The following is a 26,570-nucleotide window of genomic DNA, read 5'->3' as shown; positions in this document are numbered from 1 at the left end:
CATACTCGGAAATTGGTCAGGACTGCTTGAGGAAAGGTGAAGGAAAGCTAGTCCCTTCTGAGTCTGATGTTAGTGCTGGCAGACGGCTGATGTGAAAAATCAAAAGTAAGAGCCATAGGCTATGGTAGCAAATAGGGTGGTGTGGGGAGAGTTGGGAGCGTGGAGTGAAGCAGCTGGGGCTGAGCATCACACTGAGCACATTTTGCAGGTTTTGTTTTGGTTGCATGGAGTAACATCCATTAATGGCTGGGGAGGTGTTTGATGTGCTCCTGGAGCACATCTTCTGCTTTGGTTTTTTTCCATTAAGAATCTAGTTTGCCTGCTCTGAAAGCACTCCACAGCGTGAACCTCAGCATTGCTAGAGGTAATGTGCTTCTTATGAACTGAAAAGCTCATATAGATGCTCTCTGTACAAGGTGACTGCGACGTGGGTATGCACAAAAGGTCAGCAGCTAAAACTTGTCCAGAAAATTGGCAAAAGAGACCAGAGGAGCTGTTACTGACAATAAAATAATAATTTAAAAAGGCGTCTATGTTTAAAGGACTGAGGGAGATAAAAAGCCAAGTATGTAGTTTGATCAAAGTTGTGGCTTCCCAATAAATTAGTCATCCTGTTTGCTGGTAGCATGGTTGTGGGTGTTGAAAGAGTATTACATTATAAAGAACAGACTGGATTTTGATCTCAGCCATTTCATAAAGTTGGAAAGGCATTTGTATTGGTTATACAAACCTAAATATGAATAACTGATTGAACAAGATACTATGCAGACTGCAGTGGGACAGAATATGATGTTGGTTAAAATGATTAAGAGAAACATAAAGGCATGCTATTAATTCTAGATGTATGGAGATTAGGACCAATATATGAAGTTTTGCAAGAACAGTGATATCCTGGACATGAAGGAGGGGGTATTTTAGTCAACCATGAAACGCCTGTTCAGGTGATATTCAGCTTAAGCAAGTATAAGCAGCCAAGTTGTATTTTGACAGCCATCTGTTACCACCATTGTATTGTGAGCTAGCAGCTGCATGTTTTTACTGACAAACAAATACACTGGCTTTTTAGGCAAGTGTCCACACTTATACCATGAAGTCAATTGAAATACAAACGTACAGCAGAAGAGGGAGAAGATAGGAAAGGGACTATTGTGTTATGATGTCCATTTTACGTATTGCGTGACCCAGAGTGCATGTTTGTGATAACATTTTTCTTCTTTATATTTTTAATGTTAGGTTTACCCTGAATTGCAAATTACCAATGTTGTCGAAGCCAACCAGCCAGTGACAATCCAAAACTGGTGCAAGAGAGGATGGAAGCAGTGCAATGGTCACCCACATATTGTGGTTCCGTACAGGTGTTTGGGTGAGTAGTTGTCTTTTTCCTGCTCTTTGAAGTTTCTATCTCTTTATGACAAAAAGTACAGAGTCTACATAAGTATCTTTTGTATCTCTATGTTATTGTCTTCTCTGAGGTGGGTTTTGTCCAATTGTCCAGTCCTTTGGAACTACCTTAAATAGAAAATGCTCTTGATCTTCCTGATGCTATTTTCATGAGTGACTGCAAAACAGACTTCTGCTTACTCCCCAGATTTTTGCCACTGTCTGTTACCTACTTTTCTTCCATATAGACATTCATCTGTGCCCAGTTTACAGTTCTTTGCTTATAAGCTATTCACCTTTTCCCTAAATATACACCGTTTTTTCGTTATTATTTACATATTTAGTCTTTGGACTGTTACTGTAAAAACCAAATGGAATCTATTTTTATTGAAAGCAAGCAAAAACTAGACAATAAAATACCATATCTTTCTGCAAATACCTTTTTGTAGCAGTAGCTTGTTATTCTCTGCTGTGTTCTTGGTACTTTGAATCGGTTCACCAATTTAAAAGGGAGATTCATGCCTTTGGATTTTTTTTGTTTGGCTGTGTTTTTGTTAACCTTTACTTCTCTGTTAACTTTCAGTCAGCATTCATAAAATTGAGAATCATATTAATTTGTTGTTTTCATTAATATTCTAATCACATCTTTATCTTGAAATTATTCCATGGTATATTTAAATACATTGCTTTACCAGTGTCATTTTTAAATCATATGAATTGGCAGTCTGGCTTCATGTTTACATGTTGGAGTTCAAGGTTGGAGCTTGCTGTTCTGTTATGCCAGGGCAGATAAAATACTGCGTGGAAAGCATCTGAGGCCAGTTATTTGATTAAACAAACAGTGAAAGAAATTCCAGAAGATACACAATCTTTCTAGAATTTCTGTTCATTTGTTTAGACTGGGTAAAACACGTGGCATGCTGCCTGATACAGAGGCAGTGAGTGGGCTAACTCAACAACAGGACTGCAGAGTAATGAATATATGTGCTACCAGTAAGGTGATAAACCAACAGATGTGAAAAGTCCGTCTAGAAATATGAGGGAAACTTTATTAATAGGTAAAGTTTCTAGATCCTGCATTTGATTGTATGGGTAGGAAATGCATGTTTCTAGAGCTGTGGTATGTAGTTGTGATGCCACTGTAGATAAGAATGATGAGTCTTTTCTGAGCATGAGTGTTCAGGAAGTACCCCAAGTCAAGACTTCTGGGGAGGACCTTTTTCCAAGCCTTTGTGTGCGTTATGTTGATCTCTCTTACACCAAATTTTTTTTAATGTTAAATAAGGTCATCTCTGCATTTGTTGCTGTGCTTTCGTTCGTTGTCCATGATCAAGATAAAAACATCAGCTTGTAGAACAGATAAACTTGTAGAGCAAGGTAAGCAACTTCATGGAAGCGGAGCAGGACTGCACTCTCACACGGCTTCATCATAATATATTTGATCAAATTCCATGTGAGCCCACTTGGCTTAGGTACAGATGTGGTGGAAGAAGAGCATACTAGTAGAGGTGCGAAAACTAATTTTTATTATTTATTGTATTGTGATTGTAATCAAAGCTCTGAGTTACAATCAGGGAAGTATTATGCTCAGGACTCTGCATTCTTATGTGGATTTGGTCAGTGCCTTGGAGAACTTACAACTTAAATTTAAGATAAAAGACAATGTCATCACAAGAGCAAATGAATATAAATTGGCCATGAATAAATTTAATCTGGAAATTACAAGGAAGCTTCTGCAAGAGTAAGGAGCTCCAGCAGCTTCCTGGTAAAAGGGATAGGAGTAAGAAGCCTAGTAATTTAGAAGGAAGTTCGTAAAATTATGAACAGCATTATGAGCAGTTGCCTGCAGGTGTGAGGAACTGGGCTTGGACATTTAAGGTATTTTTCCTGAGCTGCTGTTTTGAATGAAAAATTATCAAGAGTTAAATGTCTGCTATCTTAGGTAGTAAGTTAGACTTTTCTTGCTGAAGGCAAAAATTTTAAAGGCATTTAAGCAGCTCATTCCCATTAATACTTTGCCCTTAACTCCAATTTTATATTAAAAAAAAGTATTTTTTGCCATATTTCCGTGTAACTGAGCTTGCACATTTGTCTGCCTGTGTTTATGGATGTTTGTCATCCTTCTCCTTCATCCTAGCTTTTGACCATGACTAGAATAAAGCTAACAGAAACAAAATCCCGAGGAGATACTAATGTTCCTGAGAGTGTAGTGGGGGGAGAGAGACCATGTAGTACTTCCGTTGGAGGAAGAATTGCCAAATTACCAAACAGCCCTCTAGTTGCTCTCTGGGGTCCTACAGCAGCAGTTAAATGAGGCTGTCTTTCATGCAGTGAAAGTGCATTAGTGTGGGAGTCTGATGGAGTGGGTCATTTTCCCAAGCGTGGTGGTATACCCCTGCCATGGGAAGTCAGGTTTGCTTAGTTCCCAACGTCTTGTTGGCTCATTGCCCTCATGGTGGAAAAGCTGGCCATAAGATAAACAGGTTCCCTGAAAAGAGCAGAAGTCTTGAAAGGAGGGGGGGGAGGGAGTTGTTTTTTTTCTTTTTGTTTTTAACAAAGACTGATTACTTACTCTTCCTGTAAGACAGTTAGTTACTTTATTATTTTACTACTTTGATTTTTCTATAATTTAATAGTTGTGGTCAAGTTACAAATAGTTTAAAGACTTGCTGCCTTGTAAATCAAGGGAGTAAGACTGGAGGAAGCAAGTTGATTGAATTCAGGCTGCTAGTGTCTCATGGCTTTGATGATGGATTGTCTTTTAACTTTATACAATATCGTGTTTTTTGTTTTAATTCCGATAACTAATCTTGCAGCCTGCACAAACAGCTCAGTATTTTTTTCTCTCTCCCCTGCTAATACCATTTCAATACTAGAAAAAAATATATTTTTTTAGTGTTTGATCTTGCTTATCAGCTCTTCATGTGCTTCTTTACTACCCTTGATGTGGTTGGTAGTGGGCAACTTCAGAAGTAAGGCTCTGGTAGTACCCATTCTGCAGTAATCTTAACAGAAGTAGACCCTTGATGTAGACCACCATTAAGTAGTAAGAATTAAGATACCTTAAAAAAGTTTGCTGATTGCAGAGTTGAGTCTGTGTGATGCTTCCCCTTCCCCCCAGTTTAATGTTGACCTTTATTGAAGCCCTGGAGGGTTTTTTAAAGCTCTTCATAGCATTACAAATGTTATCTTGGAGTGAAAATCACTTTCAGAATCTTGAGTGAATTGAACATTTCTTCCATCTTGACATTTGTTTACTGCAGAGGTGAAAAACACTGAGTGACAGAAATATGTCTGCTTTCAGGCTGGAGCGTCTTCATGGTCCATTTGCATTCCAGTCTTCAGCCAAGGCCTTGGGAGACGTGTAGAGAGCATATCGCTTCAGCACTTGACTGCTCCGTTAGCTTTTCTCTTTGAGACTCTTGCATGGTAGTTAGTGCACCAATTTGTAGCAATATACTCTGGTAACATTGATCAGATTTATTGGATTACACGGCTTCATATTTCCTTTTCGTGAGTAGATGCAGCTAAAGTATGTAGATAACTTAAATACGACAAAATGAAAGCCTTGAGTGAGCCATGTGCTTTTGCAATGACTAATCAAAACAAAGAAGAAAAGCACTATCAATTTTATTTGTTTTTAAGATATGATATTCTGCTGGTGTGCAAGGCGTGGAGATATTCTTAAAACTACAGGTTTTGAGAAAATGTTCTTATGCACTAAATCTGTTTCTAAATCAGATAATCAGATAAATCTCTCTTGCATGCTTCCAGGGACACAGGGGCTACTGTACAGTTTGTTTACTGAGGAGAGAAAACTTCTTGTGAAATGGAAATTGTTGAATAAATTCTAGTTACCTCTGTGAACACAGTGAAGGCATTTGCCTTAACAGTATCCTTATTTTTATCTTCATTTTTTCAGAAAATGACATCTTTCAGTGTATGCTTGTTATGGCTTGAAGCTCTGTTACCCACCTCACAACAGAAATAGGAATCTGTTTAGGTCTCTCTCTCCCTCTCTGCCATGAAGACAGCAGTCTGATGTGATGGTTCAAAAGATTGAGTTTTTAAATACAAAGATCAAAGGGTTAAATCTTGCTATTTGAGGGAGAAGTGTGCTGCTTGGCATAATCACAAATGTGTTTTGGTGCTCAGGCGAAGATGGTGAGCAGTGAGACTTGTAAGCCGAGGGGTACAGATCTGCGGTGCTTCTTGACATGGTCTCTGGGTGAGGGAGCATGCTGGCATCCCCACTGCTTCAGCACGCAAAAAACAGGCTCTTGCTGCGGGGTCTGGGCTGCAGGGTTTCAGCAAGCAGTGTCAAGAAGCCCATGATTACTGCTTCTTCACTTTGTAAACTGTTCTAGAATAATATCTTGACTGCAAATCTGGCCTTGTTAAAGGTAGAAGGAGATGTACCACCGGCTGCAGCAGTAAGGCAGGACTTCTTCCTGGGTCTTTTTTGCTCTGGGGTAGCATGGGCAATAAGCAGTTCTGGTTTGCTTTCTCTTCTCTTCCCATCTTCCATGAGGAAAAGCAGCTGGCAAATTTGTGTAACGTGGGCTGTGAAATGAGGTAATCCACTCAATTTTCCAAGATTGCTGCAGGAGCAGGCATCCTTGTCCCAGCAGTGCCATTCCTTTAAAACCTTAGATAAATGTATAGCTACGCTTTCCTGAATAGATGGCATTTCATTAACTGTTGGTGAAATATGCCCTGGCCTAGTTGCTCGTTATACACCATAGCCTCTAAATTACATAGATGTTTGTGGACATCCAGCTGTGAGATGGGGTAAAGGGGAATTATCAGAGCTTTGATTAACTGTGCCGTGTAAAACGCTTGCTTGCATGCTCACGTGCGACTCTGTTTTGTTGCCTCTTTAATGTGTGCTGCTAAGCCCCATATTCAGGCAATGCTTGAAGGATCCAGATGTATTGCAATATCATTATGTATGTAGCCTCTGTCAATCAAACTTTGATTGTTTCCGATCATTTCTCCATAAACAAATGGATTAGGTTATATGACAAGTATATTTTGCTGTTTAGTTATGTGGTGGAAAGCTGACTTCTGGATTGGGTTTTAACAAAAACATCTTTGAAAATACTTATTAACTTGTCATGCTTTATTACTCTAACAGCTTGTAAAGTTAACCCCTTGTTGGTGTCTGACAAAAAGGAGTACTCAAGCTTTGGTACACATGCATAGCCAGTTAAACCAAAGGAAACATGAGGGTTATGCCTGGAATAAATAATTTAAATAAATATATAGTTGACAGCACAACTGTTTCTGGTTCATCTGGTAGTCTACTTGCGATTTTAACTGTGGGATTTGTACACATGAGCATGTGAAATGCCTGTATGCTGCTGCTACCTGGCAGTACTGCCTGTTGTTTTCTCTCAGCCACTACCCCTAGTGGGCCTATTTCCAGCTGCAGTGGCAAAGCTGTTCTTACAGACAGCTTGGAAGAGCTCTCCACTGGCTTTTCCATGCAGCACCTAATCAGCTGAATGACATTAATTGTCACAGAGTTTCTCTGTCACTGTTGGTTTAGCTGCCCGCCTCCAGCTTGCCTCCATCTTTGCTCTGCCACAGGAGTGATGCAGGCAAGCCTCATGCCACACTCTTTTCCTAAAATATAAAACTCGCTTATTTTCAGCCTGCATGACTGCATCACGTCTAGATTTCTGACAGTGCTCGCTGACAAGAGGGCGAGGATCTCGGAGAAGACTGCCAGCTTGAATTGCTTAGCGAGGCGACCGCGGGCAGAGAAACCCAAGGTGCAACGAAAGGCGCAACTCTTCATTGCAGTGCTGCTGAGAGAAATCCTTTCATATCTGCTCTTTTCTCCCTAGTGGACAATATTCCTGCCTGCCAGTGGTATTTCTGGTACGGTGCTGATGGGTGGAGGAGAGCCCAGCCGGCACAGCCTGGGTGCATCTCCTGAGGGACAGTGAGGTGTGGGAGCAAGCTGCCTTCCCCCGCTGCATCACGGCCTGGGCTCGGGCTGCCTCTTCCAGGTGCCGCCTCGCCAGGCCCCTGCACAGACCCAAAACCACCCTTGGCTGGCGGGCCGACAGCTCCTTGGCGCTGTGCCGGCGGTCTCAATCTCCTCCTATTCCCATGTCCTCGCTGCTGAGCTAATTGCAGCAAAATCTGGGCCTCTTCATCAAGTGTGTTCCTGAATGCCCTGCTTTGGAGCGGTGTAATTAAGAGCATGGCCTGACATGCTTTATCAAGTTGAAGTGGTTTTCCTTATATACCTGAACTCAGCCTGAATTTTATGGTCAGCCTCTGTTGTAGGGAAGAAGGTGGCTGCCAAGTATCAGCAGGCTTACTGATGGTTTTCACAAACAATGAGGAGATTATCTTTTCATTGTAGTTCTTAGCAGCTGCATTGACTCTTGGTTTATGGCTGTGCCTTTCCAAGGACTGTATAAATCATTAATGTGGCTTTTGGCATGCTTCAGGGGACAAAATACCGTCTGCTAGAGGAAGAGGTGGGGAGTGGGCAGAGAAATCCTGAATGAAAGCAGCCACCAGGCAAGTGAGAACTTCCTCAGTCAGTCACAGGTCTGCCACCTCCTCGCTTGTGCCAAACATTGATTCAGCTGTTTGTTAGCCAAATTCGAGCTGGAGCCTCAGAAACCTTGAAGTGAAGACGTGAAGCACAATTAGTGTGCTGGTGGTGACCAGAATGCGCCTTCATGTGTAAGAGTAGATATAAAACACCATACTTTTGTACAGTTAGCCCAGAAGGAATGAATCTGAGCTGGTGTATTTCTGACCATTTTTAGGGTGAACACAGGTTTTATTTGTTTGGTGACTGGAGTAAGATTTTAATGAGAAATGGATTTGTGGGATAAGACAAAACACAAAACCTTTTTGAGATCTTGAACAAAACACTTCTGCAAGTCTACTCCTGCAGCAGTAAAATAATGTACTTCGAAGTAAATATTGTAAATAAGTGTTATATTTGCTTCTTTAAAATGCAGAAAAGAAATCAGAGCAAGTGGTGTATACACCTGAAGAACAGCTCACAGGAAGCTGTCAAGGATACGTGGAAGTCTTGTTAATAGCCACCTATTAAAGCATTACAAATTGTAGTAAATATTTAAAAAAAAAAAAAAAGCCCAGGCTGTTTTGAAATGTGTAATAGTTTGGCTGGACTAAGTTTTTTGTCTCTTGTAACTCTATCTGAGTTGTCTGAATGTCAAGCATTCCTACTTTATCTTCAGTGCTTTACATAAGGACAGTTCACCACAAAAGGTAGTGCTGAGGGAGTATTGGTAAGGTTGAGAAGTTAAGGGCTCAAAAATTGGGAAATCAGAAAGCTAAGGTAGCCCCTGTGACCTTATCGTGGCCCTCTCTGTGCCAGCTGTGCTGGAGAGGCTGAGGTTGCACAGGTACCCAGCCAGTGCTGTGCTCCTAATGCTCTTTGTGATATTTTGTTCCTGCCTTTTGGCTCAGCAGGTCCCTCAGCCTTATGCACTGCTTGCCATTCAAACCCTGCCTGGAGACAAAACCAATTTTCCCCTCAGAAATTTCTCTCATCTTGCCTGAGTGCTTTGGAGACAGTTTTAGTTTCATAAAGGTCATGAGGTAAGGACTGTCCATCCCTTTTTATAGTTAGAAGGATGGAGAAGGGCTGGGGGAAACTTCAAAGTTATGTTAGTGGTTGGCTCCATATTAAAAACATTTGAAGCAGCATGCATGTGTACTTACGCATGCACACAAGTCTTCATGAAGTATACACATACACGGTTCTTGATTGACATGTGCGTTCACGTACATGCAACCTGTGAACAATGTATGAAGTCACTGCATAGGTTTCATACCTTGTTCATTGTACACACCCAGCTTTTGGAATAGATGAAATGGGACGTTTTCATCTGAGGATCTTTGTGGTGCCACAGAGCTGATTCATCCTTGTTTGGGTGTTTCCTCCAGCAAGCAGTACTTAATTTTGCCATGGGAGAATTCTGCTAATTGAAGGTTGTTGTTTGCCTAGCCCTTCAGGAAGGCAAGATAGGGAGAGGAGGAGGAAGGAAAGTGTACATCTCATCACGTGTCAATAAATTGATTTACACGTGGAGCGTCTTTCTACAGTTTTCTGCCACCTAACTGAAAGCCGTGATAAAATTTCATCCTAAATACATTCTGGTCTGATTGATCAGATTCATTAACTGCAAAGGAAGAGTCATGGGAATCACTGTATATTTGTAAAGGTTCTAAGGAAGATCCTGGAAATGCATTTCATTAAGTCTGTTTTTTGGGGGAGAAGGTTTGAAGCACTAAGCACTTAGGAATGTTGGGTTTGCCACTGAGTATGGTATTGAGGAAGAGGCACTTTAATTTTTTTTAAAGGAGTAGATAGGCAAATGGATAGTGTGTCTACTTCAATTTTTCAAAAGAAATGTATCAAGGTCCATTACCAGAAGCTATTAAAGAAATTAATCTACCATGGAATAGAAAACTCTTACGTGGCTAAATAAGGAAAAAGAAAAGTAGGAATTAATGGTCCATCCTCAAGGTGGAAAAAGGTCACTAGTCGAAGAATCTCAAAGAGATCAGTTCTTCTGCCTGTGACATACAAAATACTTGTGAATGATTTGGAAAAGAGGGTAAATTGTGTGATGACCCATTTGCTGGAGTCACTAAGTTATTTAGGGTAGAATTAATAAAAGCAAGCTGTGAAGAGTTTCAGGTGGGTCTCTGATATTGATTGACTAGAGATAAAATGGCAAGAGAAAATCAATGCAATAAAAGTAGTGTACATGGGGGAATCACAACATAAGTTTATCTTAGTGGATATGGTGTTACTATGAGTAGCCCCTTACTACTCAGGAATGAGACCTCAGGCATTAGTAGCTCTGTGAAAATATTGGTTCATTACTGCCAAAAACAGCAGCACGAGGAATTGTTAGGAAAGGAGCAGGGAGTAAGTCTTGGAATCACAGAACGGTTTGGGTTGGAAGGGACCTTAAAGATTGTCTAATTCCAACCCCCTGCCATGGGCAGGGATGCCCCCCAATAGACCAGGTTGCTCAAAGCCCCTTCCAACCTGGCCTCGAACACTTCCAGGGATGGGGCATCTACAACTTCCCTGGGCAACCTGTTCCAGTGCCTCACCACCCTCATAGTAAAGAACTTCTTCCTAATGTCTAATCTGAATCTACCCTTTTTAGTTTAGAATCTACCCTGGGCTGCGAGCGCACATTGCCAGCACGTCGACCTTCTCATCAACCAACACCCGCAGGTCTTCAGGTCTTTCTCCTCAGGACTTCTCTCAGTCCATTCTCTGCCCAGCCTGTATTTGTGCTTGGGATTGCCCTGGCCCAGATGCAGAACCTTGCACTTGGCCTTGTTGGACCTCGTGAGGTTTGCACAGGCCCACCTCTCAAGCCTATGAAGGTCCCTCTGGATGGCAACTCAGAATATAACTGTGCCACTGTTTCTACTGTGAATTTTCATGTATTTGTGAACAGTGTGCAGTTCTAGTCTTCCTCTTAAGAAGTATGTGATAGAAATTGAGCAATTTAAAGAGTGTCGATGAGCACTTTGAATAGGTTGCATCTCCTATAGAAGAAATGACACTGTAGATGAGACATTTACAGCATAGAAAAGAGATGCCTGGAGGCTCTGACAGTGCTCTGCTAAGTCACGAGTAGCTTGGAGGGGAGAAGGTGGATGAGGGATGGTCATTCACACCATCTTCCAAGATGAGACCTCAGATTATCAAATGAGACTAGCAGGCCTCAGGCTCCAGGCAAACGGGGGTGTTGTACAATTGTGTGTTTTATTGAACAGTGTGCATGTGAGCTCCTCACCTCTCTGCCACAGAATCTTGCAGGTGCTGAGAGCCTGCAAAGGTTAAAAACAAACAACAGGACAGTTCACCACAGGCTAACCCAACAGGTGTTAGGGACCTCAAGATCTGTGGAACTGGTGGTAAAACATTGTCTTAAGGAAATACCCCTGTATGCTTTTATACACTACAAGTACACCCTTTTTGGATGTTGTTATAGGTACCTGCTGTTGTGCACTTATACTAAAAGTTCTTTTCATCTGCAATAGGCATTCTTGTGCTTTCATGGGTTCCTTTCCATTGTCAGAGTGCATCGTCAGAATTCATAGCTCTGTTGTTCCCTCTAACTTGCTGCTTTTCTACCTCTCTAAGGGTTCATATCCCTGTCTTGCTCTTCTTACTAAGTCTCTCTCTATTTGTTTTTCAGCCTTGCTCACTTCTATGACTCACCAGGCCCTACTGTCTTGTCCATCACCATTCCACTCATGTCTCCTCACCTGAGGCACTGCTGTTTCTTCTCCTCTCCTTTTCTTTCTGAGTAATCCTCTTCCTAGCTTAGCATCAATCTCCTCTAAATGCTTCCTCTTCCTCTCAGCATCCGCTATCCATCCAGTCCTACTTCTGTCCTCTTCCCAGCTTTTCATCAGCTCTGCCACTTGTTCCCTATCATCTTATTTCACATCTCACTTGATGCTACCTGAGCCAGGAAAATAGAGAGATACCCTATGATGCTTCCTGAGAGCTCTGTGATTAGTCTGCTCTAGCACAAAGACAAGGTAGCACTTAAGGAAAAAAAAAAATCTTTTGTCATAGCAAAAGTATGCTTTATGTTCTCAGTGGGAAGGTTTTTTTCCACATCTGTCAGTACTGCATCCAATGTGAAGAAAGGTATAATTGCCTGAACTTAGCTTTTCCTTTATATTTTTGCTTGCAACAAATCGTGATAAAAATGGCTTCATTTAAAGCACTCTTGATTATGACAGTTACAGACAGGGTCTGAGGGGTTGTTTGATATTGCTTCATTTGCACTGAAGTACGATGCTGTTTCTCTGTTTGTCATATAACCAAACAACTGCTGTAAGACCTGATGCTTCACTAAAATAAGATGACTTTATCTTGAATATTGAAAATGGTCATCGGTTTCCCTGATGATGGTATCCAATTAATGTTTTAATATTAGTTGTGATTTTAAATCTGTTGCTTCCCTTTTTCAGTGAAAAATGCAGATCTTCAGTTCCATGCTTCATAGAATCATAGGAATGGTTTGGGTTGGAAGGGACCCCAAAGCTCATCTAGTTCCAACCCCCCTGCCATAGGCAGGGACACTACCCACTGGATCAGGTTGCTCAGGGCCTCATCTAACCTGGTCTTGAGCACCTCCAGGGGTGGGGCATCCACAGCTTCTCTGGGCAACCTGTTCCAGTGCCTCACCACCCTCTGAGTGAAAAATTTCCTCCTAACATCTAATCTAAATCTTCTCTCGTTTAGTTTAAAACTAGTCTTCCTTGTCCTGTCCTTGTCTGCTCAAGCAAAAAGTTATTCTCCATCTTTTTTATAAGCCCCTGTGAAGTACTGAAAGCTGCAATGAGTTATCCCCAGAGCCTTCTCTTCTCCAGGCTGAACAGCCCCATCTCTCTCAGCCTTTCTATGTAGGAGAGGTGCTCCAGCCCTCTGATCATCTTTGTGGCCCTTCTCTGGACCCGTTCTAACAAGTCCACGTCCTTCTTGTGCTGAGGGTCCCAGACATGGACACAGTACTCCAAGTGGGGCCTCACAAGGGCAGAGCAGAGGTGGACAATCACCTCCCTTATCCTGGTGGCCAGTCCTCTGTTGATCCAGCCCAGGACACAGTTGGCCTTCTGAGCTGCAAGTGCGCACTGCTGGCTCATGTCGAGCTTTTCATCCACCAGAACCCCGAAGTCCTGCTCTGCAGGGCTGCTCTTAATGAATTCTTCTCCCAGACTGTGCTCATGTCTGGGATTGCCCCAACCCAGGTGCAGCACCTTGCACTTGGACTTGTTCAACCTCATTCAGTTCACATGGGCCCAATACTCAAGCTTGTCCAGGTCCCTTTGGATGGCATCCCTTCCTTCTTTGGTACCAACTGCACACTCAGCTTGGCGTCATCTGCAAACTTGCTGAGGGTGCACTCGATCCCCTTGTCTATGTTGTTGATAAAGATACTAAACGGTATTGGTCCTAAGACAGACTCCTGAGGGACACCACTCATCACCAGCCTCTACCTGGAAATAGAGCCATTGACCACCGCTCTCTGGGTGCAGTTTCCTTACTGCTGCATTTAATTCTCCTTTAAAAAATCCATGAAACTTAAATCCCTAAGGTCAGAATTCTTTTTCCTCCGCTGTTTCTATTGTGTACATGGCTTATAATGTCGGTTGAGCTGAAAATTTCTTAAGTCTGTATTTGAAGACCATTGTCTTACAGGCAGTATGAAAGAACATTGTCATCTCATTTTTAAGTTCTGGCATTGTTCTTCCTGTGCCTGTAATCCTACCTTGCAACTCAATATAACTGTGAAAAACATAATAATAATGCTTCAGGTTTTGAAATCCGGAGGAGAAAAAGCTGTGGCAGTACGCAGAACTTGGGAAGGAGTCCCTCGGTTAGGAGTGATGCTATTGAAACTGTATTGCCAAAGTCTTGTGGGACAGCTGCTTAGACTTGAGCTGTAGTTTTTAAATACCTGTTTGAATTTAAGTTCTAAAGTGATTTCTAGGTTTGGTATTTCTTGGTCACAGTACTTGCAGCAAGACATCAGAATTACTTTTCACAGAATCACAGAATCATCCAGGTTGGAAGAGACCTCCAAGATCACCAAGTCCAACCTCTGACCTAACACTAACAAGTCCTCCACTAAACCATATCACTAAGGACTACATCTAAACGTCTTTTAAAGACCTCCAGGGATGGTGACTCAACCACTTCCCTGGGCAGCCTATTCCAATGCCTAACAACCCTTTCAGTAAAGAAGTTCTTCCTAATATCCAACCTAAACCTCCCCTGGCGCAACTTTAGCCCATTCCCCCTCGTCCTGTCACCAGGCACGTGGGAGAATAGACCAACCCCTACCTCGCTACAGCCTCCTTTAAGGTCTAGCAAGTTATCAACTCTCTTACTGTGCTAACTGTAGCAAGAACAACGATCTGTGAACTGTAACAAGCAGTTATATGTATTTGGTTTGCGTTGTCAGAAGACTGGTAGGAATTAATCACCATATTTGCCTTTTTAATTGAGACGGGGAAAAAATGGTTTTAGTAACTTAAGTGTTTTTCTGTGAAATATATTTTTGTCCTTTGTTAATAGGCTTTAGGCGTTTGTTGATAAATCTGCCTTTACATTCTCAACTTTAGTGGATAGCCTGACTTTTGGGGGAAAGTTTGTTTCCAGGAGCTCATCTGTAACCTTGGGAAAGAATTTGTAGAATTACTTTAAGTGTAGGAAAGAACTTGGTTAATTTTCAGTGAAGAATTTGTCATTTAGGGCACGTTGCCCTTCAGGCTAAAAGGACTGATAAAGATAGTACTTACGATGTGACAGCGCAGCACCTCGTTACTTACCTGCCCTCAAAGGATAAATTGTCCACAGCTGGCAAAGGGGGAGGCACGGTGGCGTTATGGGGCTGTGCTCAGTGCACTCAGGCCTAGCTCGTGTTCATTTGATAGATCTCGTCCCTTGCAGCCTCAGGACAAAGAGGAGGATCGGCATGCTGGCTGTGCTCGCACCCAGCAGTGTCCCCACGAAATGTGAGGCTGGGACTCAAGGGCTGCAGGGCAGCACCCGCGGAGCGGTGCTGGGATGACACCAGCCTTCCTCCCGCTGGACTGATGGCTGCGCTCGGGGTGGGTCCCTAGGGAAGGAGTTGCAGCGCTTCACGGTTGTGCAAACATCCAAAATGTTTGTAAGATGAACATGCTGACGTTTGAAGGTCAAACATGCCTCAACACTTCTAGTCTCTTAACCACAATTGCAGGCATCTTTGTCATGCAAGCAGGAATTCCCCTGGGGTTCCTTACTCGTTCACACGAAAACTTGTACTTACAGACAGCGATTCAAAGCAAAAAATACTGTGTGACAGGAGACATTTTGTGTTCAACTGCAGCTTTTTATCTTCTAGTGGAAGACCTCTGCAATGGAAAATAGAAAAGTTTGTTTCTCTCGAAACTCCTCAGATTTGAACATAACTTTTATCCACAGCTCTGAAAACCAAGAGCTGAGTAGAGCAAAGCAAACAGCCCTCCATCCTGCCTCTCTTTCAAAAGAAATTGAATGGCAATATCTTTTTTTAAGGACACATTTTGAGTCTGTTTGAGACTTTTCTGCTTACTGGGCCAGTCAGCTAACGCTGGATGTACATGCCTCTTCCTCTCTTACACCGAGTTCGCTACAGCGATGGGTGAACAGGCTCTGGCCGTGCAATTGAAACCCACAGTAGGTCTCTGCTCCCCCTGTAGCAGACCCCAGGATGTTGTGCTGGGTTACAAGGCCCTCCTTTCTCACCCTCCTTCTTGACAGGGAGATTAAAAGGAAGAGGAGGGAAAACATAGGAGTGGTGAGGGCTGGGAAGCTGCAGAGGCCAGGAAGAGAGCAAGAGGCCAGGATGGGGGCGGAGGAGCTGGATGGGGCAGGGAGCCACCGATGGGACGGTTTTATTTATGTATTTATTCGTCATGAGAAGGCTTTAATTGGTTTTATTTGAGAGGGGCTGGACGCTGCTTTTCTATGTTTGTGCCTTCCTTGGTTAATGATGAAGAAGCATGCCAGTGTAGGCAAAGTGGTGGAACTCAAAATCTGTCTCTGCAAAGCAGTTACAAATGGCTGGTGTGGTCCTGAACTTTCTAAACTCCATCTATTTACGCATCGAACATACCAGCATAATACTTAATAGTACCAGTAGCCTGCTTGTTAACAAAATTAAAGCAAATGTCTTTGATACTCCATTAGCTTGAAGAATTGCTGCTGATTTACTGATTACAGTATAGTCTCTCCTCATGAGTGGTTTCATCAGTATTAATGAACACATGAATACCTCTGTATTGTGCTTTCACTGTGGATTTAAACTTTATTTAGAAGTGTTGAACTTTCCTACTGACCTCCAGGTTGATAAATAGTAGCAGGGTTTTTTAATATGGTCAGAATCACGTAAAAATTTTTTGTGATGATCGCTAAGGGAACTTAAAGAGGACTTTGTTCCAGTTAAATATGTGCACCTGAAGCTAATACAAAGTACTTCAGTTTTAGTGGAACATATGAATTAATTTCCAAAACAATGACAGTCATAACTTTTCTTTCTAACCTGCTGATTTTTTTTCCCCACCCAAGATTTTTTTTTGTGTGCACACCTAAAATAAAAATATAAATGCAGAATTGATAGCTAAGAGTTGCAGCTTAGTTCTGTACTCAACCTGTTGTACTTAACATGGCCATTAAAAATGCTTCCTAATTATTCAGTTTGAAATGCTGAAAGACAGTGAAAACCTGTGCTAGGGATAACGAAAGAAGATCATGATTATTAGAAATTATTTACTTTCTACATTAATACCTTTGAAGTTTTACTCCCATTGGCTTTGTCGGTAAGTTCTTGATGTGTAAAATATTTAAATTACCCTATTTTTTTAATTAGATTATCAGAACTAGGTCAACAGAAAATTGAATCATAACAACTTGATATCAGAGTTAATTTTTGGTAACACAAATTAATTTTGGCTCTGTTGTAATACCAGCTTCTAGGTCTTTTTGCAGAAGGTACTCTGGTGAATACATAAGCAGTGTCTGCTTCTTAGGAAGTCTGATCCTGTGTGCTTTGAAGGAGATGGGTTTTGTTTTAGTTTTTCCCATAGCTGTTTTTCATTGAATCGGTCATCTATATGATGTGTTTTTATTATAGCTTAACCTAGGACACATTTTCTGAGTATCTATTCTTTTTTCAATCTATCCTTTTCCCCTGATGAGTGTTCATAATCCGTTAAAAGCTTATTGATTAATTAAGATCAGTGCCCTCTGACTACAGCTATTTGGAACCAGTCCACTGAACAAAGATTCAAACCTACTGGAAAAAGGACTACCTTCTTACAGTTTTTCCTTATGTGTAACACAGTAGTGTCCTGCTCTATGATTGAAAAGCCTGTATGTTTTCATACAGTACAAATGAGAAAAGATAAATTACATGCACATAAGGCTACAGTTGGAGCTGTTCCCTTTTACCTACTTTCTGAGATTTGTTTATTCAGCCTGTACTAAATATGCTTACTAAATATGTTTGTGGTGTGTCCTGGTTCTTTTTTTGTTTGTTTTTGTTTGTTTGTTTGTTTTTCATGTGTAATTTTCTCTTTTGAAGAACAATCTGCAGGAAGATTTTCTTCTTTCAGTAAAATCCTTTGTAAGTTCTGCAGTTGACTTCAAATTCTGCTCCCTGTATGTCAAGCAATTTTGATTACATCTGTTTCATAACATGACCAAGCTTGTTTTTCTTCAGTCAGGGAAGAAATGAAGTCTTTTGGGCAGGGTTTCCATTTTATGATGTCTGCAGTACCACAGGAAGGCCAACAGCCATCCCTGATTGCTTTGCTAGAGCAGAGTTGGAGGAAGCATTCAGGGTTTGATGGATCTGACTTAGTCTTTCTACTGCCTGTCCTTCAGCCTTCCTCTTGAAGCTTGTCTCAGTTCAGCCAAGATCAGCTGTCAAACAGCTTGAAATGTGAGCCAAGCTAATTAAATAAATAATCCCAAAATTGCCTTTCACTGGGGGGGTCTTAAAAAAACAGGACCCTGATCTTGCTGATAACAAGGTCACAGATGTGATAATGCTGACAGGAGAGCAGGCTGGGGGTGCAGCTGCGGAAGGAGAAAGCATGGAGCCACTCTTTTCTGAGAGAAGCATTGACCTGGGTTGTCCTAAGCCAATCTGAAACAACATCTACATTAATCACAATTTTTTGAAGATGCAAGTTCCTGTGCTCATCAGTGGCCCATGAAGCATTTGGCTACCCCAGAGTATTCTTTGCTGGTTATCTTGGGTTTTATATTCTTAAATATTGGGCTGACTTTGAAAATAGAAAATGTAACATGTAAATCACTGTCATATTGTTGTTATAGAGCATCAAAGTGAAGTAATAAACCTTTCATGCTGCTTCTCCTGTTGTATAAATCATAAACACTGATACATTTTTTCTGTGCTGTTAGTTTGGGAAATTAGATACTTAGGTTAAAGTCTGATTGAATCTTAATCTAATGATTTTTCTGTAGCCTACCTTTGCCTTTTTGGTACTTCTTTTGCTCCCATTTATTAGCTAACAATGATCCCCCAAGTTAATTTCGCATATTATCAAGGAGTAATACTGAAGTCTTATCTACCTCTCCTTTTTGTTAAGCTCTGTAAAATGGTAGGCAGCTGTAAAGTTTTATTTCAAATTTCAGTTACGTAACTGCCCTCGTAATTTACAAAATGTCTCCTGTGTCAAGGTGTTTCAAGAGGAACTTTTAAGTTCTAATAAAAATGCAATATGTAATTTTAAGTTAAACTCTAATGCTGCTTTTATTATGTATGAACAGTTGGCTGTGTGCAATTACTGTTATCTGGTCTGTTACAACAGAATCAATTTAGAGCATTTTTTTGCGCATTATCAGAGGTAAAGCTCTTAAGAAAAACGTATTCTAAAATAGTATGCGCTCTGCTGAGGCCAGCTAATTCAGATAAGGGAATTGGAGACAGGGAGAATGCCTTGCTGTGAGCCTCCTCAGTGCTTTGAGGTGCCAACTCTTTCCCATTGTCCCCTTCCCCTCTTTCACAGCTTGCAGGGTGTTACAAGGTTGCTCATTGCCCAAAAATTCTGCTGGTGTCAACAGGAAAGAGTCTGAATGGTGTCTTTGCTGTATTGTCTTGGTCTGTGTGCCTCACTAGGTGATGGGGACTACCTCTCATGCCCAGGCAGTCCTCTTGGAAGTTGGTTGTCAATAGACAATATATTCTTGGGACACTGGTGCTTGTAGCTTCTCTCTCTCTCTTTTTTTTTTTTTTAAAGTAGAATTTCCCATTATTCTCTGAAGACTTGTTTATCACATGATTGGAGTAGCTGGAGATGAAATGGCATAAAATAGCACCTTTGGGGAAAAACCTGCCGAAGAGATCATTGACATTGCCTTAAGCAGTACTTCAAAAAATGAATTCTACCAAATGAGAGGCAAAGTGCTTGTTTTGCTGAATTGGGACTTCAGTTCACCTTACCCTTTCCTCTGACATGACAGGTTCAGGCTTCTGAACAAGAATAGCCATGCTGCAAGAAGTGCTTGAGCAGTCCCTGCTCCAGCACACCTCTCTGAGAGGGAGTTGCCTTGAACATCTTCTACATGTGAGGCAGCCATGGTCTGAAGCCTTGGTCAGACAATGGTGTCCAAGTGATATATTTAAGAGGGGGTTTAAGTGTGGCGGAGTCTGTATAATTCTTATCTGAATAAATTCTATTTATGTGAAATTTTTCTTGTTAACAATTTGGATTCCAAAGCCAGCAAACAAGCACTCACCTGCTGTCCTGTTTTGTCCCTCCTGGTCTGAGTGTACCCTATGGATTTATGAACAAAGTATCTCCTCCTTTGGACTTAAACAGGAGCACTGAGAGGTCAACTTCCTGAACAGCTAGAGCAGAGGCACTTGTGTGGGAAGAAGCAGCACCACCAGCATGTTAGTAGTGAATGTTATGATGGCACCCTCTTCTGTGTATATTCTCCGTTCTTATTTGCCAACACAGCTAGAAAGCTATCTGAATGCTGCCTCACTGCCAACATTGGAAGTACTGTGCAGAGTAATAGATGTTTTCATCTGTGGCTTTTGAAATTTTCATTGCTGATTCTGGTTACTAACGTAGCCTTCTAAGCTGTCTGCCTGGTGTCACATATAATTCCATCCAAATGGAATCTGAGTTCTCCTGAGCATTGCGTAGGAGACAATTTGACCACCTTACCTTTCCCTCTGTGTGGGAACTTGTAAGATGTGTTTCAGCTCATTTTGGTGGGTTTTATTCTGTCAAATATGTATATAAAGATCCATAATGTGTTGATTTTGATTTCCTTAATGTCATTCTTGTGTTGTCTTACATACTTGAGACAGATGCTTTGCCCTTAAATTTTTTTCAATGATGGTTCAGCTAGGCACTTTTGACTAGGAGCAGAAATCTGTGAGGGATTTAATTCTAAACAATAAGCTTTTATTGACCTTTTCAGTTACATTACAAAATGTTCCATCCCAGTGGTTAGTCTTGATTTATTCAATCTAATTTGGCCATCCTTGCTGTAGGTCTACAATATGATATATTTACTGCTCTTGTTCAGTTTACTGTCTTCTTTATGGTTGTTCATCTTACTCTAAAATCCATTTACTCCTTTTTTTTTTTTTATCTATTGATGTAATACAAGGTATTTGAATAAAAAATCCATGTTCTAATACTGTGGATTAGACTTGGACATTCGGCAGTGTTTCTGAACGTAAAGTCTGTGCAAATAGCAAATGTTGTTTTAGCATGTTGCCCTCAGTATTTCCTGTAACCTACTGTTTATATTAGTCCTTGAGGTCAGGATTCAGGTCTCAATAGAACATGATCTCGCGTGTTAATCCTGAGTTGGTTCCTGTCCACAATGACTCATATGTACAAGGAAGAGAAATTAAATAAAACAGGTTGGAACTGACCACTTGGTAAAATACGACCATCTTCTACCAGCTCTTGATTACCAGTGTTGTGATCACTGGGGTTAATTTTGTAAATGAGAACTGGAGAGAAACATTTTTGTCATTAAATAGGGTTTTTTGGAAGTAGTAATCTTTACATTAAATACTTACATGGCGTTGCACATTCACAGAAATTGTTGACTTTTCCCCAATGCTGAAAGTATGCTACACTGACTTCTCAGTTATCGTGTGCTCTCATGGGAGGATTAGTGATGATACCGAGCTTTTGCCTTTTAGTTAATAAAAACAACTCATCCCATGGTAGTAGCAGCCAATACTTTCACATCCTGCCCTTCAAGTGGTGTGTGCAGAATTGGATCTCGGTGAGCAGAATCCTGTATCCTGTTAGTATGTTTTATGTTACAATCCAGTAACTGCATTTGTGTTGTTTTTTTATAACTACTTTTCTAACGTCTGGAGCTGATCCAAAAGTTTGTGTACCTGGTAAGATAGGGGATTTTTCTAAAGTAACGTATTGTCTTCCTTGTTAGCCAAGGTAATGAGCTAATAAAGTGGCGCAAGAAACCTCTCCCGGGAACATGTGACTTAAGCATGTGATGTTGACAGTGTGACTGTCGTGTTTTGTCTGTCCATAAAGCTGACTAAGCCATTTTTAAGCCAGTTTACCTTTTAAGCCAGTTTTTTTTAAGCCAGTTTACCCTTCTTTGGGATAGATAACAGAAAAACGTGCAAACCTTATCCATATCCCTGAAGTCTTTTCAGCCTGCCCATACAAAACAAATGGACAGAACTGTTCAGCACTCAGGCAGCAAAGGGCCTTTGGAGTCCAATCTGCTGCTCCAGGCAGGGCTGATACCAAATTTCACCAGGCTATGCAGGGCTTTGTCTGGCCTGGTCTTGAAAACCTCTGAGGACAGTGTTGTACAACAACAGCTCTTGGCTGCTTGTGCTGTTTTGGCTGGGATGAAGTTGATTTTCTTCATAGTATCTTGTATGGTGCTATGTTTGTGACAGCTTTTTCCCTCTGCTTAATTATCCCTGTGACTTCTATTTCCTTATATCCACTAAGAATGTCTCCTGTCTCAAACAACAGCTGCTGACTCTTCCTGCAGTGCCCCCCTGCAAAGCAGCTCCTGCTGGTGTCTTGGTGATGTCCCCACTAGTGTGAGCAGGCAGGCGGTAGCTGCCCTGAAGCCATTCCTCCTCTGGGCTGAGCAAGCTCTGCTCCCTCAGTCTCTCCTCACAGGCCAGTTCTCCAACCCCCCTCAGCCATCCCAGTGACCCTCTGCTGAACTCATTCCAGCTCATCACTGTCTTTCTTGTACGCCCAAAGTTGGACACAGTATTCTGGATGTAGTCTAATCAGTGTCAAAGTAGAAGGGGTTAATTGCTTCCCTCAGTCTACTGTACTTGTTTTTCTTCATACAGCCCAGGACACCATTGGCCGTCTTTGCTGTCAGGACGTACTGCGAGCTTGCTGTTGCCCATCTGAGCCTTTTCTGCAGAGCTGTTCTCCAGTTGGCCACTTTCCAGTCTGTATCATTGCCAGGGCTTTTTTCTTCCCAGGGGCAGGGCCAGGCATTTGTCTCTGTTGAATTTTATGAGGTCTTTGTCAACTCATTCCTCCAGCCTGTCTAGGTCACTCTGAGTGGCAGCTCTGCCTGCAAGCATATTGACTACCCTCCCCGCCCCCCATATCATTGACAGAGACATTAAACAGAAGAGGTGCCAAGATAGATCCCTGTGGTATTCTTATTATTTCCTTTCAGGTAGAATACAATCATGAACCACTCACTGTCCATTGAGCTTGACACTACAGTCAGTTCTTCACCCAGTTAGTAGTCTGTCCTTCCAAACCATAACATCTCAACTTGGATTCAAAGGTGTTGCGAGAGGGAAATGCTATTGAAATCTGTGCTAAAAATAAAGCAGACAGCATCTACTGCCTTTATTTTCTTACTCACCAATCATGCCATTTTATCCTAGAAGGCGAGTCAGGTTGATCAAGCATGATTTATCTTTGTTAAATCTGTTTTGGCTATTGCAAATCATCATCATCATCTCCCTGTGCTCAGAAATGACATTCAGGAGTACTTGCTCCATGAGTTTCTACGAGACTGAAGTGAAATGGACTGGCCTGTAATTCTCTGCATCGTGATCTGTGATCCATGAAAGCTATGTCAATCATTCATCATTCAATTTTTGCTCTGAATCCTGTATCAGAATCTGGTTTATGAATCAATCAAACAGCTTGAAGTTTCTGACCATGAAGACTTTCTTTGGAGAACCAATATATGAGCTGTTTCAGGGAGGTTTTCTATATTGTATTGCCATAATACTCAAAACCATTTAGAACTGTCCTTACTTGCATGAAGTAACGACAATGTTTATCAGTTGCCCATTGCTTATAATTAGTGTTTTATAAATACAGTATAAAAAAATTTAGTTCTGTACTGAATACAGAACTGTAATGTTGCATTTAGTCTAACCTGTGTGCTTATCTTTAGCTTCCTTGAATTACCATACTTGGGTTGGCTCTGTTCCTTGTCCCAAGCTGTCTCATCCCAGTCACCCTGTAGATGGATTGCCAGACCACGCTGCCGCCCTTACTGCAAGATGAGTACAGGCTTTGCTATATACAGAGCGAAAACACATTTTGGCAGGTAGTTGCTACTCTGCTTACCTGTAAACTTTGCAAAGCCTGAAGGAGCTTTCTTGTTTTCCCAGGTCATTGGTAACACAGTGAAGTCTTTCACCCACAGGCAATGACAATTTGAATGGAAGTTTGGTCTCAGCAAATAAAATATTCAGGGCTCAGTGGTATTATGGGAAGTGATTGCTTAGGCTGTTAATAATCATCAAGGTATTTCTGCTAAGTTGGTCTTCAACTGCTGCTTAATGCAGTTATTTATTCACTCATCAGAACCTTTGCACAAGATGCTATTGCAGAAACAATTACAGTCTGACTTGATTTTATAGCGGTTTCTGTTCTTCACCAGAAGAGAGCGAGAGCAACAACTGAATTAAATTACTGCTGAAGCAAAAAGAGTCTGAATTTTATAATGAAACATGCAGTACGAAGGTGTTTGGGAAGGAAAACAAAAAACTGAAATCTTGCTTCAGTAAATGTTTCCTTATTTGGAATCTGGTTTCTCACTGGAATACTAGCATTTTAAATAGCTTTTGGTGACCAAGCCATAAAGCTATATGTAACACTTCAGTTCTTTCCACCTATCTATATGCTTATGGTCATTACCCCTTGTAGACATCAGTGACTGGTAGGGCCTTCTCTAGTTTTGCTCCTAATACTGGCTTTACCCAAATTACCAAGAATTGCCCACAGGAAACATTTAAACATATAATAAAGGCAAGCGTAGTGGGATTACTGGTCCCCAGTAGTGCTGAATTGTTTCCAAGCATCCTGTCTCTTTGCCATCTTACCATTTGATTGGTGTCTTCAGCCAATCACTGGTACAAATACGTAATGCATTAGTAAATTAATTAATCTAATTACCTCTTACAGTATGCTGTTTCCGATTTGGAGCCCATTTTTCAAGTAGCTCTTATGTAATGAAGTGTGGTAAGTGTCACTTCAACCAGAAGGGAGGCACAAAATTTTAAACTGCTTGGAGATTTGCTCTCACAGATCTTGCTGCAAAACATGTCTGCTGCCTGCTGCGAGAGAGGGAGCAGGGATGGTAACAAGCGCCGTTCAGCTTGTCATGCGTCTCGGCAGCAGCAGAATGTGGTGTTAATGGCTAGGCTGTTAAAATTCATGTATTCAGCAGCATTTATAAAGTATAATCTGTTTTGAAATTCAGCCATACTACTGCTTGGAAAAACCTGAAGGCAGCTGGGGGAAAAATAAGGTTCACGAAGATGTGATTTCTTCAGATTTGGAATGTATCCACTCTTGAGAAACATCACGAAGTTTTATTTGATACTTGCGTGTGAGAAAGATCATTAAAATAGGTCCTGCAGTATCAATCATTTTCATTTATTGAATCAGTGTGTGCAATTTTTATAATAATTTCTCAAAAGTTTTTTATTATTATTCTTTTTTAAAGCTGCTAGCTTTTGTTCTTTTATTGGATATTTTTGAAAACCAACTTCACTGTAATGCTGCTGAATACAACGAAGAGCAAATGTTGCCTTGAATAAGCCTGGGAGTGGTTCACAGGGCTTTCCTACATTGCGTGGGTGTTTAACATAGGGGTTGAAAGCAGTCGCAGCTGAACAGGGGCAATTTCTCCTTGTGTTGCCTGACGGGTGCTGGCAGCCTGTTGACAAATGTCCATGCAGATGGGAAACTGCTGCGGTGCAAGAGAGAGCTCTGGAGAGGTCCAGCACGCACACCCAAGGCTAAAATCCTACTGTAAACTAAAAAGTATTTAGGAAAGGCATGTGCCAACCCTGTCATAGAATCAGAATCACAGAATCACTAAGGTTGGAACAGACCTCCAAGATCATCTGGTCCAACCATCACCCTACCACCAATGTCACCCACTGAACCATGTCCCTGAGCACCACGTCCAACCTTTCCTTGAACACCCCCAGGGACGGTGACTCCACCTCCCTGGGCAACCCGTTCCAGTGCCTGACTGCTCTTTCTGAGAAGAAATGTCTCCTCATTTCCAATCTAAACCTCCCCTGGCACAACTTGAGGCCATTCCCTCTAGTCCTGTTGATAGTTATCTGTGAGAAGAAGCCGACCCCCAGCTCCCCACACCTTCCTTTCAGGTAGTTGTAGAGAGCAATGAGGTTTCCCCTGAGCCTCCTCTTCTCCAGACTAAACAACCTGTGTCACAAGGAGATTGACTCTCCTCAGCTGCCCTCATCTTTCTTCTCTCCATCGCCATGGCCAAGCTCCTCACCCTGGCATGGCTGTGCCAGCTCTTGCTGCAAGCACAAGGTCTGGAAGGGGCATGCGGTCCCCTTGCCACTGGAGAACCAGCTGAAGGGAGACGTGGCTGGTGGTGTCCCGAGCCGCTTTGCTGGCTTCTGCCACCTGCCCTGGGAACCGATGGCCCTCGACAAGGGCCTGGGAGCTACCTGTACTTTCTTGCCACGAGCAGCTTCTTGCTCTGCAGGGTTTTTCGGTGTTTGGTCAGAGCTTGACCCACACCGTGCTCTGTTACTGGATGTCCCATCTAGTGGTGATGTGAGCAGAACTGTAGGGGAGGGAGCTCATCAGTGCTGACGGAGGTGCATAATTATGAGAGGATTTGTTCACGTGACTACGGGGAATAAAGGGAACCTCAGAACAGCTAGAAGATTACAAGGCAGGAGGCAATTAACATTTTCAGACATACCAAAAAAAAAAAGAAAAACAAAAGCACTTTAAAGCCTGAAAATGGTGAAGTTTTTAAAAAATAAAATAATAATCTCCACCTCAGGCCTTTTCTTAGTATCTTTGATTTTTTTTTTCTGTTACCAGTGACTCAAGATTTGACAGTTGATTCTCCTGTGGAGATTGTTTAGGCTGTGCAGCATCCTTTTTCTGTCCTGAATGAAGTGGTCCTTGCAGTGATGAGTGGTCCTTTACCACGAACACATGCAGCACCCGTGTGCTTGCTGAGGCCAGCGTAGCCTTCCTGTTTTCCCCTCCTGAGCCTTTCTGGGTTAGAGATTCCAGGTAAATGTTGTTTCTTCAACCCCAGGTGAAAGGGTGTAGGAAATGTGCCCCTT

The 26,570-nt window shown here is 41.8% G+C and overlaps 1 protein-coding gene across 1 annotated transcript in view; it reads left to right on the top strand.

Moving 5' to 3' along the window:
- Positions 1–26,570, top strand: part of APP (amyloid beta precursor protein) — a 210,383-nt gene that overhangs the window by 65,201 nt on the left and 118,612 nt on the right. The window contains exon 3 of the mRNA XM_035545590.2: positions 1,234–1,363. Within this exon, the coding sequence (XP_035401483.1) occupies positions 1,234–1,363 (130 nt within the window). The remainder of the gene's footprint in view (positions 1–1,233; positions 1,364–26,570) is intronic.

This window comes from Cygnus atratus, chromosome 1 (assembly GCF_013377495.2).
Source record: "Cygnus atratus isolate AKBS03 ecotype Queensland, Australia chromosome 1, CAtr_DNAZoo_HiC_assembly, whole genome shotgun sequence".
Classification (NCBI taxonomy): domain Eukaryota; kingdom Metazoa; phylum Chordata; class Aves; order Anseriformes; family Anatidae; genus Cygnus; species Cygnus atratus.
The sequence above is the reverse complement of the archived record's forward strand: the minus strand, read 5'-3'. Positions and strand labels throughout refer to the sequence as shown.